The sequence below is a fragment of the Melozone crissalis genome, unplaced genomic scaffold (genome assembly GCF_028551555.1).
Source record: "Melozone crissalis strain CALT ecotype California unplaced genomic scaffold, PUWL_Pcris_2 ptg000006l_1, whole genome shotgun sequence".
Lineage (NCBI taxonomy): Eukaryota > Metazoa > Chordata > Aves > Passeriformes > Passerellidae > Melozone > Melozone crissalis.
The window spans coordinates 11,999,237-12,024,122 of record NW_026535784.1 but is presented as its reverse complement, the minus strand read 5'-3'; the positions used below and the strand labels follow the sequence as shown (position 1 = coordinate 12,024,122).

The 24,886-nt window shown below is 40.6% G+C and overlaps 2 protein-coding genes across 3 annotated transcripts in view; both read right to left on the bottom strand.

Moving 5' to 3' along the window:
• Nucleotides 1-346, bottom strand: part of TBC1D14 (TBC1 domain family member 14) — a 63,930-nt gene extending 63,584 nt beyond the window's left edge. Inside the window, exon 1 of the mRNA XM_054295537.1 lies at nt 203-346. Within this exon, the coding sequence (XP_054151512.1) occupies nt 203-245 (43 nt within the window). The 5' untranslated portion in view covers nt 246-346. The remainder of the gene's footprint in view (nt 1-202) is intronic.
• A 6,818-nt stretch (nt 347-7,164) lies between these two features.
• The window catches only part of KIAA0232 (KIAA0232 ortholog), a 64,261-nt gene continuing 46,539 nt past the window's right edge, over nt 7,165-24,886 (bottom strand). Inside the window, exons 6-9 of one of the 2 annotated variants that reach the window (XM_054296015.1) lie at nt 20,776-24,076; nt 13,040-13,121; nt 10,783-10,880; nt 7,165-9,808 (exon numbers count right to left, since the gene is read on the bottom strand). In XM_054296015.1, the coding sequence (XP_054151990.1) occupies nt 9,629-9,808; nt 10,783-10,880; nt 13,040-13,121; nt 20,776-24,076 (3,661 nt within the window). In that variant the 3' untranslated portion in view covers nt 7,165-9,628. Of the gene's footprint in view, nt 10,881-13,039; nt 13,122-20,775; nt 24,077-24,886 lie in introns of both variants that reach the window. The other variant, XM_054296014.1, reaches the window with a different exon arrangement.

The window sequence follows — 24,886 nt, the reverse complement described above, 5'->3', positions numbered from 1 at the left end:
AGCCCACCTGCTCCTCTTAACTTTTTTACGTGGCCGCGGCCGGGTAAGTCAGCCCGGCAGCCAGCGCGGCCCCTCGGGGCTGAGGCTGCTCCCTCCCGCCCGCCCCGCTCGGCCCCGGGCTCTGCCCCTCGCACCAACAGGTACGGCCAGCACCCCCGGCACCGGCGAGCAGGAACAGCCCCGAGGAGCCCGGACGCCTCACCGGGGTAGCGCTGCCCTCCGTCGCTCTCGTCACGCTGGGCCATGCCCGACGCGCCCCACAGCCGCTGCTGCGGGACTAGGAGGCGGCCGGCGGCTGCGGCGGGCACTCCATGTCGCTGCTCTCCGGTCCCCGCGGAGCAGCGCCGGGTTCAGCGCGGCTGAGGCGGAGCAGCCGCTCCTCGCCGGCGGCCCCCTCGGCGTGGCGCGGGGCCTCCCATGGCGGCGGCGGCGCACACCTGGCTGCGGGACAGGTGCCGGGCTCCTCCGGCGATGCTCCAACCCCCGCAGCCCGGACTCCTCCCGCCCCGCCTCCGCTCCCCTTGCCCGGCGCGCCGGGGAAGCCCCGCCCGCCGGGGAAGGGAACGCCTGCGCGCAGGGGGGCGAGGGGCGGCCGCCGCCGGGCGCCATTTTGAATCGCCTCAGCGCCCGTGGCGGGCTGGGTTTTGGTGCCCGCCCGGCTCGGCAGTGGAGGCGCCCCGGGAGCGGGGCTGTGGCTTAGGTGCTGGTTCCGAGGAGCCCCCGGAGCGGAGAGAAACGGGGCTGTGGCTGAGAGCGCTCATTTCAAGGAGCCCCGGGCTCGGCGGGAGCCACTTTTTGGCCGCCAGGCGCTGCAGCCCGTCCCGCGTTACTGCCGGGGCTGGCTGGCGGCCCTGGCCATGCCCGGGGGAGCAGGTGGGTGGGCGGCCGAGCTGCACTCGTGTTGGGGAAAGCCAAACTTCAGTGGGTGTGGAAGTGTGGGCTACGGAACGTGTGGAGGTATCGTGCGCAGGTGTGTCCCTAGCTCTGTGGAACTCTGGTAATTATGTTCTGTAATGCCAAAAGTGGAAGCTCTAGGGTGGTAATTGCGATTTTCGCATTTTTATCTTTCCATTCTCTTCACCTTCGTCTCAAAGTGCGCCCTTTTGGGGGTGGAGCTGTGCACACCCTGCTCTACCCTCACACTGATTTCCGAGCAGTCAGCACCTGACAGGAGCAGAGCTGTCGTGTTTCCTTATCAGCTGTGAAGCTCGGCGCTGTTTTGTTTCCTGCAGAGGTCACATGTTTTGCACCTAGAGTCGGTGATAATGTCTCTAGAATGGTGGTAAGATAAAGCTGCTCCCATCTGAACCGAGGATTTAAGCACTCCCGTCACCTCACACCTCTCCTGTCTACACTGAAGCTGGAAGTGTGAGGGCAGCAGACACAAATATCTGAACTTGTGTTGGGGCAGCTGGTTCGCTATGAAGTGGTGCAAATCCATGATTGTTCAAGCTTTGATATGGGCAAGTTACACTGGAATGAATCGTGAGAGGCTGAGGTAAACCTGTACAGAAGTACTTGCCACCATGACCCTGTTGACACCAATTCCATACTATGAAGATAAGAATTAGATTGTTCTGAAACTGCTCTGAAAATCTACCATCAATCAAAAATTATACCTCTGCAGATAGTTTGTTTCTGTGACTGGATCAGTTCTTAGTCTGCTGTATTTCTAAGATGGGTATCAACATAAAATGATTTAAGATTGGCACTAATTTTTCCATATCTTCTTTTGAAAATGACTACTATCTCTGTAAGAGAGCTTCCATGTTAAATGTAAATAAATAAAGGTAAATAAAAGCAAACCAATTTGAGGCACTATAAACTTGTTTATATGCAAAAGATTTTTTGAGCTTATACTCTCACTAATTCCTTTTATTAAATTTTTTTCTTCTGTTTTTGAGAGTATGAATCAATTCTTCTGTTGGAACAACCAGAAGAGAGTATTGTCATCATGATGTGTCATTGTACCTAGGTCAGTTGTTTGGTTCCTAGGGTAAATAAAAGAATGGAAACAGTCAGGAACTCTCCAATTCTGCAGAGTGCCTGCACAGGAAATAATGATGCTCCCAGCTTAATATCATTTAGGCTGAAGAAACAATTAGAAAAACGTGCTGCAGAATCCTTCAGTGGTAAGCAGAGCATATGGGCAGTCACAGAAAATTGCAGCCCAGTCAATATAAAAGAACCACCCCTGTATTGTACATGAATGGCTGTGTAACTCCTAGGAAAGGGGAAGTAGCAATTCTGGTTGTCATGAGCTGTTACTAAAAGGTGTTTTGCATTAGCAGTTAGTATCAGTCCATTCATGCCCCCTCCATCCCAGGTAAGGTAAATTTCTGTCTGCAAATGTTGTGTATTATTACTTCTCTGTTTGGGGAAAAGCTGAAGGGCTCACACTGTGACAAAGTGCAATGTCACACACTAGCTGTGATGAAGTGTGGCATGTGCTAATTACTGAAAGGAAACAGAACAGGTACTGCCAGGTACAGGAAGTACAAAAGCATAACTCAGCATAAAGGGGACCTTTAGCACCTTCATTTTGCAGCAGCTGTGCAAAATTTAAGTCCACACAGAAGGGCACACGGAAATCAATTCCTCCTGTTTAAACACGTGGGTTGTAAGTAAATCCTCAGAGTGTGATAAGAAGTTAATTGTAGCACATAAAATCAGTGTGGTTATTATCAGTCTTTTGTCACTGATTCAGGGTCAAGTAAACCTGCAGCACACTTAATTTTATAAAAATTCATGGAATAAAATCATGTTTTGTGTAAGAGTGTCTTGCATGCAGCTGTTGTATAGACATGAAATGGTACATTGAGCAGCCTCAAACTGGCAACTGATGTTCACCTGGTGGGCAAAAAAACTTCTACATGTCTATTAATAGCCTGGTGCTATAGAATTTAATTTTTTTAAAAACATTCTGTTCAAAAGCTCTGTCATATAGGTTCATATTAATGCCAGTAGGGTTTGATATCCCAGGTTTATGGGTATTGTGCAAGAAAGCATGAAGAGTTTTTGCTCTCTTCTGTCTTGGTGATTTCTCTAAAATATACAACATATGATAAAAGTACACCAAATACCTGTCCTTCATCTGTTTCGGTAGAGCCAAGGAACAGAAATGCAGTTTTCTGTCATGCTTCTTATGGCTGTAGATGTGAGAAAGCATTCTCTGCTTAGGCTTTCAGTTCTGTTTTGAAGCTTCAGCAATTTTATAATTGATACAACTTCAAATTTATTTTTTAAGAGCTAGATGAGAACATCTAGATTGAATTTTAATTCATCACAAGCCAAGTGTGATGCAAGCAGCTTTCAGAGCCAGCCAAACTGAGCTTCATTTGAATCCACTGTGCAGCTCCTCAAAGTCAGTAATTCTGTGCCATAAGCTAGAGGACAGGGTTTTTTTCTTTATTTTAAAGAAAAGATTAGCATGTTGTGAATTAGCAGCCGTGCATCACTGTGAGCTGACCAGCAGCTCCTGCCTCCATTTGCCATCTCTGTGATTTAAGGCAGTTCTGGCTCAGCCAGGCCTGAGTGCAAGGGTACCAAGTGCGGCAGTGCTGGACACTCCCAGCTGTCATCCATCAGATACAGAGAAGCTCTCTCTGAAAAGCAAATGTCAGCAATACAGGAGACATTGCTCCTTTGCCTCCTTGCTTTACAGGATTTCCTGTAGGCACAGTGAAATGATCCATTCATGTCATATGGCACAAGAAAAGGGAACAATGAATATATTCAGGTTTCTACTGACTCGTAGCAATGAAAAGGGTAATAATTCTGTGAAAAATTCACTACCTTGGAAGCAAATGGTGATGCTTTTGAGGAATAAATATTATGCTCTTTAATTCAGATTAATCAATTGAACAAATTAATTTTGTTCACACAAAACTATTTTGCCTGTATTTGATAGCACAGCCACCACCTGCACAGCCACCATCTGCATGGGTATTCCTACTAGAGGTGGACTATCTGTATACTCCAGGCCATTCTAATGGGTTTGGGGTGAATCAGGAACAGCTGGAGAACATGCTATTTAATTATCTCAAAAGGCTGCCTCTTCCTATAGGAACTTAGACCTGATAAAGGATGAGGAAGCTTGATCCATAGCTACCATCACTTCTGTTACCACTGGATAAGAACAGACTGAGATGGTTTCCCTCCATGAGACAGCAAGAAAGTGAAGAGCAGGAAAGACAGGGGAAAGTGTGTGAGACTCCCCAGCATGTTTGAACTGATATTACTGAGACATGATGCGTGACAGGATTGTTTCTATCGCTGTCTACAAGCTGTTTGGGAAAGACAACATGAGTAATAAGGTGTGAAGGAGAAAAACTATATCAACTAAAAACATTACTCCTTGCATAATATCTCAGAATTGCAGAATCCTGAGTGCCCATAAATAATCACTCACTAAGCCTCCATGGTAACCTCTGTTACAGATCTTCACTCATCACTAAATCATGCCAGAGAAGGAAACATAGTTGTTATTATGCACAGCTGCATAATGCAAAGCTGGAGTTCTATTACATTTATTCTATAAAGCAAGCACTATTTAAATTACATTTCCAAAAGACAACAGATCTATTCTGGAGCAGTTACCAACATGGCAACATCTATTGGAACTCACTACAAAGAAAAAATGAAGTACTGGACTAAAAATCAATTGTTGTCTAGACCTAGTAGGGATGAAGGAAACTAAGTAACATTCACTTTGGGCAGGTAACAGATTATTATGCCTCCATGGAACTGCAGTGATTCAAGGAATTTAATTTTTTGCACTGAATACAACAACAGAAAAAATGGTGGAAAAATATTTAAAACCCACGAATGACAACTTAGACTTCCTGAAGAAGACTTTGTTGTCGAATACATGAAGGTTCCAGAGTCAAATGATTGAGGGCTAGAACTCCATTGCAATGTGAAGACCCTTAGAAGCTAAATAGCAATGAAAAAATTAGAAGTTATGAAATGTAAGAAAAAAAGTAAAAAGGCAAAATCCTACTAAAAGAGTATTGGAAACATAAAGGATGTCCTTAATATTTATTATTGCACAAATAAAGTAATGGCAAAAATGAAAAATTCAACACCAGTTTCTGTCCTGTATCTGTAAGGGATCAGGCAGGCCCATCATAGCAGGTAGAGATTAATGAGGCAAATTATTCTTCGGACAGTAGGCCTAAACAACACACAAGTTGTACTTTTTTTCAAACATAAATTGGGGATGAATGAAGGAAAAAAACTACACAAGTTTGTGGGTCATTACATCATTTCTGACACATTTGTCTAATATGTTCCTAAAAATCTCTAGCAGTGGAAGTGGCATCCCTTTTTTTAGGCAGTGCTTATGTATTTGCTTTCAGTACTGCTACTGTACTGTACTTTCTTTGCTTGAGCATTTCCATGGCTACCAACAGGAAAGCAGAGATAAATCTGAAAATGTACTCATCTACACTTTTTAACAGTATTTTTACTGCTTAAAAGTAAAAATGGTTTTAGAAGAAATTCAAGAGTTTGAATGTTCTGAGTTTTATGAGACAAGGAGAGTTGCTGCTTCTCCCATGTCTGTGTTTGCTTGCAGTGAGTAAAATAAGGCCTGTGCAGAAATGACTGCAGTTAACCCTTCATCAGCAAATCCCAAAATCTTTACATGACAAGCAGTTGTAGCACTTTAAATGGCTGATACTGCTGTTAACAGAGGGACAGAGACTTTGTACTGCTTTTGCAGCCCCTGGTTCTTGGATTAGCTGCAAATGCAGTAATGGCAGACACTGTTCTTCCAGAACCATTTGCCCTACAAGAAGGCTGTCAGGCAGAAGGCAGTGCCCATGGCAGCCTCTCAGCTCAGCCTCTGTCCTCACTGTTTACAGGTGAAGTTGTTATACACACACAAAGTAGGGCAGGGACACCAGTATTGTCACTCAGTGACTTTCTCAGCAGCATACTGGCCCACTGTCAGCTCTGGCAGCTGTTTTTTCCTGTTCATCCCATTATCATCCCATTGGAGCAGAGGTAGGCCATAACATTTATTAAGCATTTGCATGTAATACTACATTTTGAGAGGAACTTGAACAATGGAACAGAAGTCTTACAGTAGGAAGCTAAAATGTTTCAGTAAAGACTCCTTTGTCCCAAACCTCTAGAGTCTTTTTGCTATTAGTTTCACAGGTAATAAAAGAACATTATGCGAGATGCTGTACGTGGAAGGCAATGACTAATTCATTGGGGATAATACTTAACTATGCTGGTCCTGGCAGGGAAAGAATGAGTTACTGTGAAGGAATCCTGGCTTTCCAGAAGGTTCACTGCCTTCCTTTGTATTTTCATATCAGACACTCCCATGAAGGCACAGTGTGACAGGCATTTACAGCCAGCCTGTCCTACCATTGATGGATGCACTTGCTCTAGGACTATACAGTGGCAGTTTTTGCATGACAGAAGCATTGTTTACACTGGAAACTAATTCTTTACTATATGTGTATTTAATATTAATTCAGATACAGGAATTGAAAAACCTGACTGATTAAATGTAGTTCTTTTATCAAGTATCTTCTATAAATGCAATGAAAATATACTACTTCCGCTGTATTTAAGAAAAAATTGAAAATAACATATGCCTTTTAAAGTTTCAACTACCAACACAAAAGTATTCACTCAAGGACCTTACAAAGGCACTTCCATTATTTCCCATGTGTGTTTCCATGTTGTTTTCACTGAACTTCTAATTCAGCAGAATTCATTCTGCATAGAATCCCAGGTTACTTTACCTGCAGACTTACAGCACCAAAATGCACAAGGCTCCACCAAGTAGAATGTGAGCTGTTGGGGATTTTTTTCCTTTCTCTGAAAGGAGGTGCAGCCATGGAATTAGTGAGATACCGGTTACTTGATGGCTGAACACAAGTTAAAAGCAGAAATAGAAATCTGCTGGGTTATATCCCGTATTACATACAAGTTCTGTAACTATTATGTGAGAGAGGGTCTGGGTTTGCTTGGGTTTGATTTTTTTTAAAAGTCTCATGTTTTCTAAACATGAATTACAGCAATGAAAAGGACTCCCAAATTAAGTATGTCATGCCATTTGTTCAGAATATTTAATGCTTAACTGCATGTTGTATTTATATTATACACCTTAGCTGAAGAAAATGAAGACACACACACACACCGTCCAATTGTCCTTTTATATTTTTATTCGGTGTTATTAAGTAACTCCACAAGAAAACAAAATCAGTTACTCTGGTGTACGTGAAATCAGAACAATACAACCACTTGAAGCAAAAAGTAGAAACAAATTTCAGCCCAGGAATGGAAAACTGATACTTCAATGCTATGGATATGCAATGCGCTTCATCCCACAGTGCGGTTCAGCGTATGCCAACCTTTAATGCTCTTCTTGTTGTTATTGTTGTTGGTGTGTGTTTCTATCCATATAGAAAAACTAAAAACCACACTTCAACTCTCACTGAAAGCCTTAGAGCTTTAGCCATTAAACTATGAAAACGAGTAAAGACAATTTGTTATTGCCCAAGCTCAAGATAGGATTTTATTTTCCCCAAAGGTGCTGGAATCATTACATGCCACAGTGTAACTATGAGCAACACCTTTGTTACTTTTGAGCCCTTTCTTACCAAGGAAGAAGCTCTAGCCAGAATTAACTGAGCTGAAGTTTGTGTTTGAAATATGTCCACTTGGTCACTTCCTGTTCTCAAATGAATTCTATTCCATACTTCACTGTAGTGATTTGAAGAATTTGTGTGTAAAGTTCTTTTTTCCTTTCATGTTACAGTTAACTAGTTTCAGTGCAGGTGCTAAACAACCTCTCAAGGAAGCTCCAGAAGAAAGTAAAATATATAAAATCTATTCAAAGTCTGCAAATAAATTAAGAAAAGAAACTGTAAAGTGTCAAAAGATTTGCTGTATGAATACAAACCCTAAAACATAGTCTAAGAGGAGGACCAAAACAAAGTCCTTGGATAAGGGCAACCAAGCCAGTTTTAGTAAGGATCTCACCAAAAGCTTGCACAAAGACCGGCATGGTTTCCCAACCACGTATTTCAATTCTTACACTGTCAACTGAATAAAGGCAACAAAACCCAGTTACTCAGAAAGCATTTCTAGCGCAGAACATATTTCAAAGGCAGTTCAGCTCACATTTCAAACAGCTATGTTTCTTGTGAGGTTTATTGCCTGTCAAAAATAATGGTGAAGCTTTTCAAGTCAGTATTGGACTTTCTGCACTTCCTGGTGTTATAGACATGCTGCGATCGTGTAGAATAGTTAGTTGTTGTCATTTTTTTAAACTAGGAGTTGTTAAAAACTCAGAATGTTTAGTTTTGCAAATATTGCTCCTCCTGGCTTATACATTTTGCATAATGTGTTAAAAGCAGAAGGAGTTGATAGTCTTGTACAGATGCAACTTGACAATGTATTGACTTTCTAAGTTAACAAAAGAAAATTTAAAAGCAAGTCACATAAAGCAACAATCACTACTGCAATCACACATGTATGTTGTAAGTCATCACCTTCCCTACCCCCACCCACCACACACATAACTTGCCCCACACATTCTCTCAGAAACACAAAATGAACTACGAGATTTACTAAATTACAGCCACAACAGCAGCTAACTGCAGCAGCCACAGGATTTCTTTCAAGTGAAGCACTGACCCTTTGCATTTAAAACATTGAACACTGAGCATTTTAGAGAGTTTCAGTCATTCAGGCTCAAGTTCAGTTACAGGATGCTTTTGCAGGTTACATGAATGCCTTCATCTGCAACAAGACAACATTCTCATTACTCATTAACAAAATTCACAACAATCCACACATCACCCCAGTGGTTTATTATTTTTGGTGTTAATTTTTGAACTTCTGCCCCACGTTGGCAAATTGCTAAAAAGGACCAAAAAAAAAGGAAAAAAGGAAAAAATAAAACCCACATTGCCTCCATACCTACAAAAAATCCTTGGCTTCTCCAGTTAGCAAAAATACAAACCATGGTATCCTCAGTGTTGGTTTGTGGGAGGGGGGAATCATAGGATAGAAAACACAGTTTCTGTAAGTCTCTAAAGCACAACCCTGTTGTTCCTACTTCAAAGTTATGAGATTTACTGAATGAAGACTGGACAAGTCATTCATGCTTTTCTCCTGCATTCAGAAAGGCACTGATAGATTACAGTGTTAAGTATTTATCTCCCAGTTCTTAAAGAACAAAGCCTAATGTGCAGAAAGCTGAAGTCTCTGAATAGCAGAAGTAGTTGTAGACACTGCGATGCTAAGAAGATCGTAATAGTGGTAGGGCTACAGTTACGAAAGAAAATAACTGCAATTAAGATGCAAAAAAGCAGTGGTACTACTAAGACAAGCACATGCACATCCATTCTTGATTTGACAACACAATCTAGTCTAGTTCAAATAGCCAAGAATTTAACAGTATTTTTTGGGAAAAAAATCTTCAACAGGACAGCTGTGTCCTCATCTATAAAATAAGCAAGAAGAGAAAGATAAATACACATCTGAATCCATTAACTGAAGAGGAAACTCAAGTTGTTGTTTTAGAGCTACAGACCCTCAAGAAAGATAGTTTTCCATCTCATGTTACTTTTCAATCATCTGCTCTACTCTGCAGTTTTTACAGTTGAGTTCGAGAAAAAAGCTCCTCCTCACATGGATCAGCCCATTCGCTTCCACCTTCTGAAGCTGTGTCTTCAGAGCTGGAGCTATCACTGGAGTAGATCTTCTTCCTGAAGCCATTTGGTTTTGCCTCAGCATTTATATCATCTGCACATCTTGCTTCATAAACAGAAGAAACCTAAGGATTTAAACTGACAGTGTTGATGGGGAACAATAAAGAACATGCTTGCTTTTCTCTGGGAGGTTATATGGATTTTTAGTTGTCCAAGAGAGATGTCACGATTACAGGGCAAGTCCTCCTCATTCCTGACTTAGTCTATTATGTAGAAAGGACTGCAGAACAGCAGGGAAAAAAGGCGGTGCTTTTACTATTTTTTCCTATTCCTTAATTTTAGGATTTGCACAACACAGCAAGAGAATCAAAAGTGAACTCAGGATGTATCTTTATCACAGTTCATGTTAGAAAAATTACTGTAAAAGTTATCTCCGAAACTTGATAGTAAGTATTAAATAGTAGGAAAACACAGCACGGATCTGACTAAACTTCAAGCAAATGTATTTTAAATGTATTTTCATCTGAATGAGTAAAGCCATAGCAAGCATGTCACAATGTTAAACTAAGCACTATCATCACTCTGAAGTTTAAAGGTATATCAATAAACACATGTATACATGAAATTTTTTCCCTAGAGGAGAAACCAGAGTTTTTTTGCTTGCAATGAGGACAGTATTCAGCATATATTATCTTTATGTCTTTATTTGCTGGTCCTTTCTGCCCTCATAGTGCACTTCAGCTCACTCTACACTTACTGAAATTAGAAGTTGAAGGTAAAGAAGACTCATGTTTAACACTCATGACAAGCAAATGGCAAGCATTCCCAAAGGAAACTAGCTTTACTTATCTACTAGAAGCACAGCTGTTGGTACAAAGGGTTGTACTCCCCAAAGTACAACACCCTGAGGAACTTTTAGAAAGATGCTCAAGATGCAGAGGAGGTTAAAAAACAAAGTAAGAGAAGAGAAGCTTTTGAAGGTTTTTGCAGGGATTTCATTTGAGGGTAGCCTGAGAACTGTGATGAAAGGAAAGATGCAGTAGCCCACCCTTATAAAATAAGAAATAAACTTCCTCCCCCAAACCATTGACAAACTTACCATATTAAAATCTAAAAGATGTTCATCATCATTGGATACTTCCTTTACATCTGCAAGTTCTCCTACACCATTCTCTCCCTTGGCATTTGTATAGCACTCTTATATTGTTTTTGTGGGGGTGTTTCAGATGCAAAGGAAAAAAAAACAGAATTGAGGAACACTGTTATTTACATTTACCATAAATTTCAGCATCCAGAGATGTATTCTTGGAATTCACACTCTATGCCATGTAAACTCTGTGCTTGTGGGGGTTTTTATGGTCTGACACCAATAAAGAAATCACCATAATACCTCATGGAAACTTCATCAAATCCTACCTGAATAACTAATAGTAAAAGAAGAAGCTACTTAGTTAAGGAAAACACCTAAAATATCAAAGAACAAGAATGACTTTTTTATGATAAATGGTTCATTACATTTTTCAATTCTGATATTGCATTGTGTTCCACATCACTCCTATTTCTATACCCATACTGTGTAGACTGAAACAGTAGCCTGCTCCTCACTGAAACTCAAGAACCCCAATTGATGTGAATGGCTATGATTTCTACTTACCAGAGTAAACTTGTATATATAACATCAACATCTATCATGTAGATAGATACATATGGATCACATGCATCAACACCCACATATAAAAAGTACCCATACTGAAAACTGGATACAGAAAAAGCTTTGTGGAAGAGTAATGTCAGCTGTGAGGATCAAGTCCCGGTCTTGTTTAAAAACTGAGTCGCACAGAGCAAACCGTGGCTCTGCTGTCCCTGACAGACATGGTGTTGTCCCTGACAGACATGGCCCTGTCCCTGACACAGTGTTGTCCCTGACAGACATGGTGTTGTCCCTGACAGACATGGCGCTGTCCCTGACAGACACAGTGTTGTCCCTGACAGACATGGCCCTGTCCCTGACACGGTGTTGTCTCTGGCAGACACGGTGCTGTCCCTGACACACACAGCACTGTCCCTGACACGGCCCTGTCCCTGACAGACACGGCCCTGTCCCTGACACACACGGTGTTGTCCCTGACAGACATGGTGCTGTCCCTGACACACGGTGTTGTCCCTGACAGACATGGTGCTGTCCCTGACACGGCCCTGTCCCTGACACACACGGCGCTGGCCGCCAGGGGGCAGCCCTGACGCCGCGGCTTTGCGGGGGACCCCGGTCCCCCAGTGGGAAGACTGACGGACTGACTGACGGCTTTGGCCAACGTGGCAGCTCTGAGCGCCCATCTGCTCCTGCACTGGGCACACTTCTACAGCTGAGAGTGAAGTAAAAGTTAAAATGTTCTTGGAAGTCACCCAAACTGTCCTAAACACCAAAGTAAGGCTGTTCTGGAACCAGCAACACAGTTTTAGTTGGTTGCGCTTAAAGGTGTGCTTCAAAAATAATAGCTGACTAATCTACTTTCAAACTACTAAGGAACCAGGTCTCAAATCAAAACTTTTTCACCCTGAGCCTGTACTAACAGAAAGCACCAGAGATCCTGTCAATTCAGGATACTAATTCAGAATGGTCTTGTTTAGCTTCTTGCTTTGGAGACAGAAAAAGTTGAGTTGGTATGCGGGCAAAAAATGCTGCTGGGATTCTTGCCGGTCCACTGAAAAGCTGGCCTTGAGTCAGTTGTCAGATGCTAGGGATTCCTGGGAGTGCTGGAAGCACACCTGCTATGGTCACGAGCAGTCTGCCTACTAAGACTGGACTTGCTCTCTGTGCAGGACAGAAAAATTCCCAGTCTGTCAGTGTGAAAGGAGTGGGCAAGTGGCAAATCCCTCTCCTTCCCAGCCTCAAAGAGATTCCACACATTCACTGAATAACTGGCACGTTATTTATGCACACCCATAAAAGGTAATCACCGTGTTTTCACATTCTTATAGACTTATCTACCTAAGAAGTATTTTTCAGGATAAAACATTAAAAAATGTAATAAAGTGTTTTCACAATCAGAGATTTCCTGTTTATTTAATTTCAGGCTTTGGAATTAAGTAAACATGTGTAAATGTTAGGATTATTTTAAAACCACTTTCTTTTAAAACCAATTTAGAATTATGCTAGAGGTCTACTACAAGTGCAACTGAAGCATCCCAGTTCTCTCTCAGATGAGAGATTTTTTTGTGGAAGGTTACTGGTGTGGGTTTTTAAAATACAGACAGTAAATCCAATTCATCTGCAGCAATTCTAATCCATAACAAGGAGCATTTCATTCTAATACGGGTGCAACAGCAAGTTAGTTCTAACAGGCAGAGGTGCTTACCTTCACATTGTGATGCAGGAAAAAGGGGAGAATAGAGCGCCTTTTCCCACCAGCATTGCTTTTCCTGGCTGCCACTCATTCTCTGCAGATTAGTATTCAATATAGGAAAGTGTTTAGACAATAATCACACTTCATTTTGCCAGAAATAATATACTTACATGTAGAGGAGGAAATTCTGGTATTACAATGAATTTTCCTAAGCCTTACAGGTCACACTGCTCAAGTTGTAACATTAATGGGAAATGATTGTCAAACTACAGTGGAACATTTATTCTCTGAACTCTTACAGCCAATATGAACTCCATGCTGGGGCTCAGACTTTGCCCATACAGAGTTACAGAAATACAGAAAACAATATTTTAATTCCAGCCCTACACTTTAGAATCTAGAGAGCTACCCAAGAGATAGAAGTACAGCGAAATGTTAGCCAACATGACAAACAGTTCATTGTAACACAAGACAGAGAAGACAGTGGACAAAAAGTGGCAAAATTTCATGTTTAAAGTTTGGGAGGATGAATTGGCAGAACAATTAATCAATGAAAAAACACAAAATTAGAGAATTATGTGTCAACATGAGGAAAAAGAGGTTATGAGGATGATCAATGATTTGTCTTTATGGTAGAAGTAATCCATTCACTAAGACTGCCAAAATTCTCTCCCTTTCCCCATATTTTAATGCTAGTTTAATTTTACCAGAGGCCTTTCCTTATGACATTGATGGACACGGCTAAAATAGCAAGGGCTTGCCACAACACACATGCCCCCAGTTTCACTGCTGTCCCTCAGGTAACCCCATTAGCTTTCAAAAGATTATGCCACCTTGTGACATCCTCTATAGATATTAGAATGATTCAAAAAACAAACAACAGTGCAAATGCCTACAATAAACATGAACAAATGAGCTTCAACACTGACTTTCTAGCCAGCTTCCTCCTCAGTAAACTTGAGAATGTTTAAATATGCAAGATTAATAAGCATCCTTTTGTTCCTCCTTAACCTGCTGTAGAACTACACACCCATAGAACTTAAACTGACAAACACTCCTTAATAAAGAGAAGCCCCTCTCAAACCAAAGGAGTGACTCAAGAGTGCTGTATTTAGAGACACGTCCTAGATTCAACTTATTTGAACTTATCCATGCTGGTTTCCTGTCAGAAGACCCAGGAACAGTCTTTTTGGAACTACCCTCCAAAAATTCAAACTCTTAATTCCAGAAAAAAAAAATTCTTAGGAACTTAAACCATCGGTTGGTGTCTTTTTTAACATTAAAAAAAAAAAAAAAGAAGCAGCTCAAGGGTATAAGCAGGACATAGTAAGAAATATGTGCATTTACAAATACATTCAATCATGGAAGCCTCACTCTGTGCTGATTATAGATAGAGGCATCTAAACTCCATAGGCACAATGTATTATGAACTTCAAAGTCTCTCCCCTGCTGCTGTCACACCTGCACATGGGATAAGCTGCATGAACCTCAGCAGGTACTGGCAAAGCCAGCATGAGTCTGGCAGGGCACAAGGAGCTGCAGCAGCTTTGCTTCCCAGGCTGAGGCACCAGCAGAGCTCAGCCCCTGCTGTGGGATGGCTCCATGGCTGAACCAGCACCGGCTGCTTCAGCCCCCCTGTGCTTCCATCACAGCCCTGACACCTGGAAAGCTGGGGCAGCTCCCAGCTCATTGCTGAATTTCTGTTTGGGAGGGGATAGAGGACACTTTTAATGTCCATTTTATACATTTGCAGAAGAAAAGTTTTTTCCTACAGTTGCTGAAGTGTTTCCTAGAAATGCAGTCTCACATTGTGAAATTTTCTGTGAATTAAAGAGACGTTCCCAGTCAGGAAATACAAAATACCAACTCCCAAATAGCACGAGTCTACCTTCCTTTGTTGGCAATCTTTCCTTTTGAAAACAGGATTTTCAATTTATGTCTCCTTCTCATCCTCTTTCACATGTACTCCTATACACTTCCAGTGTTTTATGAAAAGTTTTATTAAGTTTTCCGACTAACCATCTAAATAGCTATTATTTAGAATGGTGATAATAAATATTGTGACTGGAAGTCTCTCCTCTCTGAAACCATTCATATTCATGTTACTTTATTCTTAAGTTAAACTCATAGACAGAAAGGCAAAACCAGCTACAGTGCTGTTTGACTCCCAGTTTTGCTGCAGGTCAGAGAGAAAACTGATGGGTTTCCTTTCTGGTTTTAAAGCTAGGCATAGGGTAACTGAGGCTTCTCCCAGACTATGAGATACTAATTGGAAAACACCATCAGTGACTAGCTGTACTGCTTCACAACACTTGCTGACAAGGATCATGGCTGACAAGGGTAACAAAAGGCTTGAAGAATGTGAACAGAATAAACACTAAAGCCTCAGTATAGTCTGAATGAATATTATCAGAAGTGTTACAACTGACAGAAAAAATCATATTAATCTGTAAGCAAATATTTCTTTGAACCTGCTCTGCAAGCCCTTACTATCAGGAAGAATACAACACATGAATAATTCAGAAGCCCAAGCAGCAATGAACCCATTGACTCCCATTCCAAAACATCAGACCCTAATTTTAGTTCAACAGTCACCAAGTGGAGATACACTTGGTTCAAGAAGCCAGTCACAAATGAACAAAGGGAGCTGAGTCTAGACTTTATATTCTTCAAACCTATTTGGCAGTAAACTCATTGTTGAATTTTACTGAAAATATATGTGGAAAGGACTCTATGACATAATCTAGCCTCTACTCTTGCACAAAGCTGGAATCAACTACAATGTACTATTCCTTCATTCAGTCTCATCAAGGCAGAATTTCCACTGCTTTCCTAAAAAATAACTGAGCCTTACAGTATGCTCCTTGTCTGGTTACAATTCTCATTCCTCAATTTCCCTTAGTGTGATTTAAGGTAATCACATCCAGTACCTCTGTGTTTACTGGAGCCTACAGAGAACACAGCTTTTCCCTTATCTCCTCTAACTATGAACATGGCTTCTGCAAAACTGCTGCCTCGGCTCAGAGTCTCCCTGATCTGAGAAAAACCACCCCCAGTTCCTTCACTCTGTTTTCCTAAGTAGTGACCTTTGTGTTTTTTGTGTTTTCTCCTCAAGACGTCCTTCCTCATACAAGGAGCCCAGTGCTCCAGCACAGCAACTCTGCTCTTACAGAAGGGTATTCCTGTTCAGGGATCTCCATGTTGCTGTCTTTTGCAGTGTATCATTCCTGATATACACTCAACTATGATGTATTTGAAAATGCTTTTCTGTTTCACATCACCTCCTCAACTGTCACTCCTCCCATAGTGTTAGGAAAGAGGGTTATTATTTTCTGTAGAAATTTCAGTTGTCCCAGCAGTATTGCAATTTATGTTTCAGATGCTGTTCAGAATTAACAACTTTTTGATTCTAATCCTGTCTTCCAGTGTACCTGCAGACCTTCCCAGTTTGTTATTATCAGGGATTTTCATAAACATGCCACATACTAAAAAAAATAATCATCTCTGTTGTCCTCTAGTAAGCCACTGACTGTTATTGTGAGAGTGCAATCTTTCTCCTAAACTAATACTTGGAAACTTCCTGCTACTCGCTCATTTGGGCCATTTACAGTTTACAGTACAGTTTAGGAAATTTAAGAGGGTCATTGGTTCCATTTTCCCTGAGTTCCATTTTCCTCTTTAAAAACAAGATTTGCTTCTTTATATATTTTCTATCTTCCATGTGTTTTCAAACAAGTAGGCTTTTCTCAAATTAGTTGCTGCTCTTCATGATACTCAGGTTAATACTGCAATGACTCACTGAAACAGTGTAATATCTGTATTTTGATAAAAAATGACAACAGATGCACTAATCAATACTTTGGATATTACATTTTTATAGCTTTCCAAGCTTGTTAGTTCTGTTTATAAAATATCTTTCTGTCATCTTTCTGTTTCTGATTTACTTCTAGAACTTTCAGGTGTACCAAATCTTTTTTATTTGCTTTGTTTAAACCTTGGGGTTTTTCCCTCATGATTTTTAAACTGTTATTGTGAACTCTTATCTTTTTAAAGTTCTTTCATACAATCCCTTCAATATCTCTGCAAAATAATGTTCTCATAATTAGAAAGTTAGAGCTTAAAAGTCTTTGTAGGTGTTTTCATCACCTGCCATGATCAGCACTTACGAAGGACTATCTGGCCCAGTCCTGTCTTAGGTAGCCCCCAGATTATTCACTATTTACAGTCAGGCCTTTGCTTTGCATGTGGATGACTGTACATGCTCTTTCTCCGCTCGATTTCCCTGATTTTAAGGCACACAGTAGACACCTCCAAATTTTGTCTCCCCCTTACCACTACCTGGATATATGAAAGCTTACCTTCTACCCTGCTGACCTCACAACCAATGTTTATAAATCATCCCTCTTCCCTTCCTCTCTTGACAGCCCTTTCTAAAGGGGTTATGCACTTCCACTGCATTACTCCACTCCAGCACAGAACCTCACCAAATCTCAAGGCCAATTCAGTCATGAGATACAGAAACACAGTTTTTGACAGTAGAATTTCCTCATCCCCAAAACCAGTGTCTCAGGCAGGTTCAGACCCTAAAACCCCAGAGGTCCTTTTATTTATCTCAAGGACCAGACAGGATGAGCATTCTTTGAGCACACCTGCTGGACTGGAGCCCATATAAAATGTGTTGACAGGAGATGCAGTGTTGGTATATTCACAGGCCATTACCTGGTGCAGACTGTGTACTTACCCATGACTCCACAGCTAAACAGTAGGAGCATTTACTCAGAAGAAAAAGGACTGTAGTTTGTGGGGGGCAAGGGAGCTCTGTTTGTGGGGTTTTATGTAGTTGTTTGGGTGGCATGTGCTGGTGGTTTTTTGTAGAGATTGTTTGGTTTAGGCTTTTTTTAAAAATTGTTTTGTTGGTTTCATTTTGTTGTTGGTTTAATTTTAGTTTTTTTTAATCTTATGGCTAGATATATAAATATCATTCATGTTTGAAAAAATTCTGCAGGAGCTTTTTGCAAATTCCTGCTGCAAAACACACTGTAATTCTAAAACAAGTGCTCTAATATAGAAGGTAAGAGGGAGGAAACTGAACCAGATTCTCCTACAATCTTGTTCATAAATAGGAGGTATTCAGAGATGTGTGCTTCCACAGCACATATATAACTCAAGTTTAAGTGATGCAAACCAGAATGTGTTACTATTACACTGTGGTTTATATTAGTATTTTCACATTCATTATTTTTGCAAAAATACTGGTGGTACTTCAGAACACAACTCAAACTTTATATTAGATGACTGACTTAAACAATGACTTTCATTTCTGTCCAAAGTCAAGCACAGAAACACAGAAAGTTTCATTTTAAAAAAATCTTTACAAATATTGATCTGTACTAATAAATCCACACCACAGTGCCTGTTTTTCCCCCATGCATGTATGTGTGGAGTGTCCATGAAAAAAGTTGCTCCTAGACTGTCCTAATTCTAGGTATTTTATATTGATTTAGCTTAATGGTCATGAAAATAAATAATATCACTCTTAAAAAAAATGCTCACACACATCTTTTACAGACCTTTAAGCACAATAAGAAATTTAAATAAATACTCTTGAGCCCAAAAGCCAATTACCTTCAGACTCCAACTACAGGTGCTTAGAAAAGCCTGGAGTGTGCACACACTTTCTGGAGACATGGCAGACAGAGGGGGACAAGTTAACCCAGGCAGTCTGAGCTTAGGGGGTAATCAAGCTCCCCAAGCCCCTCAGGAAGAGCTGAATTGCAAACCAAACTGGAGTCCAGACTGCTGAGAGGGTTGCTGGCCCTTGGTACTTCTCAGGGGTTTATCACTTGGAAGCTATGAAAATGCCTACAAAATCATGTGACCTGAGCAAGGGAAGCAGTAAGTTTTCCTCTTGCAGTAAGGAACTCAAATAAAATGAAATACCAGGGCTTTCTGAGCACTGTTTACTACCAAAAGACCTTTTACAAGCCTCAGAGCTACCATAAGCTATGGCACCACTGTATATACCAGCCACTTACTAGTTACTTGAATGGATAAGTGGATGAAGTGAAGATGAGAATAAGCAACCTCACAGAGCATTACACATCCGGAAAGAAGATCTGAAAAGGGCTGGAAGGAACTTCAGGCTCTTGCTGCCACAAATAACTGTAAAATCACTTGTTCATTCATTATGCCCTACTGCATGATGAAGTTACATTTCACTTACTCCTGGTAAAGGCAATTCCAGAATCTGTTCTGACTTACAGTCTAAGTTCATTAAGTTTTTTGATGACTCTTTCTGCAAGGCCTGCCACAAACACAGAAACCTCCCAAACTCCAGTAAAGATTTCTGAAGCCACTTCTCTGTTAACTTAACAGTGCTGCAGGAACCAAGATGTCTAGAAAGGTTCTGGAAAAGTCACAAACTTGATTCTCTTGTGCAAGCAGCAGATATGAGCTGACTGATGCTGGGAAAAGAAGCAATTAATTTAAAGAAGGATGAGAGAAGAAACAAATAAGAAAGAAGGAAAATAAGAAAGTCTGATTTTGTTAAACAAAAAGGTGAGCTTTAGTTTTAGCAAGAGAAAGGTTAGCTTGCCTATGTATGAGTTAATGTTTCAAACTTATAACTGAGAAATATGCAATTGCACAACACAAGCTGGGTGCAACTCTTCAGTTGAAAATGGAAAAACTTCCTCCAAATGTAAATACTACAATTGCTGAGTATGTGCAAGAGGAGGCTGAAGAGGAAAAGAAAATGTACAATGTAAAGAAAAGAAAGTGTAAGATGTAACTTATAGCTATCCAGACAATATCTCTGGGCTGGCCACACATCTAATTCATTTTGATAGTTAAATGTTTCTACTCAAGAACAGAGGCAGCTCACAGCAAGAAAAACTCAGGGTACTTTTGGCTAGAAAGGATTTTTTATCTTGATTATTACTTAACTTATGGCTACTATTATCAGAAAGAAACCTCTGAGCTTAACCCACAGTTATGCTGAGGCTTTCTTATGGAACTGTGGTAGTGAGGGATATTTTGCATCCACATTTTATTTCTTTTTGGCTCTATGCTGACAATTAAGCCTTTTTACAAGTCTTTCTTTGCTGAAGTTTACATCCAGTAGTTCAACTCCAAATTCTTCTACTTGGAGTACACTTCTATATTGAAAAGACTGACTTCAGAACTTTTTCTTCAGAATTTTAAAGTATGTTTGAATCAAAATCAGTAATATTTCATTACTCAAAATTTATGCACATTTTAACATTTTATATGTAAATCAGATAACCTAAAAACCTAAGGTAAACAGATTTTTAAAGTCACATGAGTGTACACATGCATATATTTTTAAAGGTATGCAAGATGACACCAAAATACCTGAAGATGGCTAATTTTTCACAGAATCACAGAACGACTGAGGTTCAAAAGGAACTCTGGAGGTCATCACATCCAACTCCCCCTGCTCAAGCTGGGCCCAGTAGAGCAGGCTGCCCAGGACCTGGTCCAGATGTCTTTTGAAATCTCCAAGGATGGAGACTCTACAGCCTTCCTGGGCAACCAGTGCCAGCACTCGGTCACCCTTACAATTAGCAAGTTTATTCTTATGTTCAGATGGAACCTCCAGTTTCTCTACAAAACTGTATTTTCTAAAGATCTATACAATCACAAACATTTAAACTGAACTGTCACATGACAAACTGCTGGTTATCAGCTGCCAGCTGCAAATTCTGTAATTTTATATATCCACATACCTCTTCATGCTCTCCTGAAGAAACAGGATTATCCTCATACGTGGGGAAATGACACCCTGCTTTACAACTGCAAAACCTGCCAGTCTCCTCACGTGGCTCCACTATTCTGCAGTTTACTTTGGAGCTCTCCACCACTCTCCCTTCTAGAGATTCTTTCATACTGCATTCTAAACAGGGATCTTGGTTTCCTACTGGCAACATGCCGGCCGACTCTTCTTGGGAATCCAATGATGTCTGTGCACTCTTCTCCATTCCAGACTTTTTTAATCTGGGAAGGAATTTTCCAGATTCAAGCTCTGATTTTCCGTAATAATGCCCTTCTTTTTCTGCATCTTCTTCCAGAGGTTTGAGATCTGCTTGCGGATCCTCAAATACATCTACTTGGGGAGGGACAGCAATACCCCCCTCATCTTTTTCCGACTCAAATTCTGACTCGCTTCCACCACCTGGAGAAAGTTCAGATGCAGAAATTGGGCGAAAGTGAGTCCTGGGAGAAATCCGTATAGCCCTGTACTGCGTTCGATCCACACCACATATCCTGGGGTGTAAAACCTCACTGTCTGAATCAGAGCACAGAATCGACTTAGGTTTAAAACTAGGGCTGAAGGATGCAATTCCTTCTGGCTCAAACGAACACTCTACATGAAGAACTTGTGAAAATGGATTGTTCAGGTCAAAGGAAGAGAATGAGTATTCAAGCCCTGGTTCTTCGACTTGAAAGTTCCCACAAGCTCCCAGTAAGTCTTCATGGAAGATAAAAGAAAAACCCTTATTTAATCCATTATCTCCGCTCTTGGATTGCTCGTTCTGTTCAAATGACACAAACGGCCTCCATAATTGCCTGTGCCCAGGGGCAAAGCTATTACCTGGAGTCATAAAAACATCTGTGCCAGCTATTGTCACCACATCGGAAGCTGCACACTGCAGTAAGCTCCCCTTTGAGTGACCAGGTGGCACCACTGCCCATTCTCCATCACTGTTAAATGTTTTGAGCTCCCCATACACACCACCAAGTATAAATGAGTTTTCTTTATCCTGGTTAACATCCCAGGGTTTTGATGGTGTGGTATAGTCACCACCATCTACTTTTGATAAATCATTTGAGACAAAGGCTCTCTTCTCTACATTCTCCTTTTGACCTTCCCAAAGGTGATACTCTGATCTTTGCACTGCTTTATTGGGTTCCTGGAGGGTTTCAACTTTTGCTTCTGTATCCAAACAGCAGCAATAGTTATTTACATCAGTTGAAAACAATTCATCTTCTATTCCTTCTATTTCTACCATGGCTGCAGAATTTCTGTCTGTCATATTTGTCCAAATATCTTTAATAACCCCTGAGCTGTAGCCATCTCCATGTGGACTGCTTTCCCTACACCCTTGTGTAGTTTCATAGTCTTTACTTTCTGCTTTTTGTTCTAGCTGAATACCACAGACAGATTCTAGCTTAGATTTCTTTTTGAAAATCAAAGTGGGCATTTCTCCTAAACTTCTAGCTTGTTGCTGGCAGGTTTCTTCTGGCAGAAAATCTAGAATTTCTTCATCTACATAATTCGAAGACACTCTAGGAACTACATAATTAATATCTTCTGCATTAAATTGCGTGGATTCTTCATATGGAATATTTATAGTCTCATTGTCTGAACGTGTTTCTTCCGAGTGTGACCATGGACTACAGGTTCTTGTTGAAAGATTAGAACAGTGTTCATTTTCATCAAAGGCACTATTTTTGGTCCATATTAGCAATCTAGACTGTGTTTTCCCAAGAATATTAGCAGTGCTACTAGAATCTGCATTTTCATTTCCCAAGCTGAGTGTTTCAAAAGAAAATGGTAAAACAGAGTTACTGCATTGCACTTCAAACACTGAAAAACAAGAGTTTATACCAGACCCTTCATTAATATCTGAAAAGAGCTCTTGATTGCCAGCAAGCACGTGTGAATTAAGCATTGTGCTGTCTAGGATGGGGGAGAATCTGATCGGAGAATCTCCTCCAAAACTTTCCCCATCTGCATCACCAGAACTAGAAGATGAACAGCACTCCCAAAATTGAGCTAAATTACTAAGATCTTGCAAGAACCACCCTTCAGCACCAACAGAGCTGGTCGAATCAGTCCATATTGCACTTTCCCCTTGCAACTCCATTCCATCTAACACTATGCAACATTCTGCCTCAAAATCAGTTTTTTCTTTACTTTTCTGTCGAATCATATTTAAAATCCGACTCTCCCCTTGCATCGTATCTGAGGCACCAGGATCCAACATGGATTGATCAATATCCACTTCATAGAAGTGCGTTAGTTCTGACAGATGAACATCATCTAAATACTTGTCGTCCTCTGGTTGAGAACATATTGAGGTCCCAGTGAGGTCAATATCCTCATTTAGAACTGCAGGCATTTCTACAAAGTGACCATCGATGAAAGTACCTGCTGCGAGGTATGTTTTATGAGTATTATTGTTGCTAATACAAAGACCATGCACTGATTCAGACAACTCTTCTACAGCCTCTGATGTTACTCCACATATATCTTCTCTGTTGCGGTACGTAGTTTCCAGCTTGCTTTTTCTGCTAAGAGGAACAAAGTACTCCGTAATCGGCTCAGTATACCACAAGGGCTCTTCTTTATATTCCTTTTCGTTTCTACTGTCTAAATACAAATCTTTTCCATCACTACCGCCAGCTTCTTTTCTTCCAATTTCTTTTAATGGCCTTTTACCTCTTTTGCACAGTTGTTTGATGGACCCGCTGCTGCTGCTGCTGCTGCTGCTTCCGCTGTGGACTTTTCTATCAACCTTTTCACCAGATTTCACTGACAGCCTGCTCTGCCCATTCCGCCCTTTTTTACTCCGAACCTCTCTTGTTTTGTGTCTCACTTTAATACATTTCATGGATGCCTTGTATTCACCTTGATTACCACTAGAACTTGAGCCAGCCTCACTGGATCCTGATGACCAGGAGCGGGGACGCATCTTCCCTTCAGATTTATGTCGGACTTGCTTTTTGTACAAAACAGGCTTCTCCTCAACGGTGTTGTTACTGAACTTGTTTTCTTTCTCGTTTTTACTCTTCTTCTGCTGGGTTCTCTCCTGTACGGTGGCAGATACTTTATTACTTCGGTCTTTAGTTACTTCACTTTCACTATTGCAGTCCTTTGGAGAAGATGTATCCGTGCTAGTTGGTGGAACAGTGGATGAAGATGAGGAGCTAGAGTAAGAGCATACTTTGGATTTATTCCATACGGTCATAATTTCCTGCAGGCAAACTGGCTTTTCAGAAAGAGGAGGAAATGCTTCATAGTACCTGAAAGCAAAACAAAAGGGACATTTGGATTGCAGAGCTTCAGATAAGTATTAAAAAACCCCAGCAAAACACTACCAGTCTAATTGCTAAAAATCTAGTTTGCATTACATATGCACATGCCACTCACTGCACTATTTGAATGATATCAAAAGGAAAATTAAAATGAGCTTTAAAAGTGCTTATATTAATATATGTTTAGAAATATACTGCATACAAGTAAAACAATTTCCTTTTCAGAGACTACCAAAACATCACTGTAGAGAGAAATCTTAGATGCTCACAACAGTGGCTCCAAGTTTATTAGTAATGTGGTAATTCACTACAGTCTTTTTAAATGTTTGATTTAGATGAAAAAGTCCTGAATTTCAGTTTTTAAAATTTTCATTTATAAAATGAGACTATCTGTTACATTCTACATAGTTTGATCATCCAGTTATTAAGAAAAAGCTATTAAAAAAAGAGTAGGTTTTGAGTAGTTTAAGATGCTTAATAGCTTTATGCAAGAGGTACAAGATTAAAATAGGGTTTTCTGCAACATTTACAGTTGTATGTGTTTGGTAGGAGAGAGCTTTTTACTGAATCACATATATTTCAATGAAAACTTATTTAAAATTGTTAGAAGCCAGTTAAATGAAATGCACATTAGCACAATCAGTTCCCTGTAGACAGATCATCCATTTAGTAACATTTCTACTAGGCTGTTGCTACTATTAAGAGATAGAGAAGCAGTTGTATCTCCAAGAGAGGTCAATGACAAAACTCCTGGGTAGTTCAGTAACACTGGACTCGGGTACTTGCTAACTAGGAGAT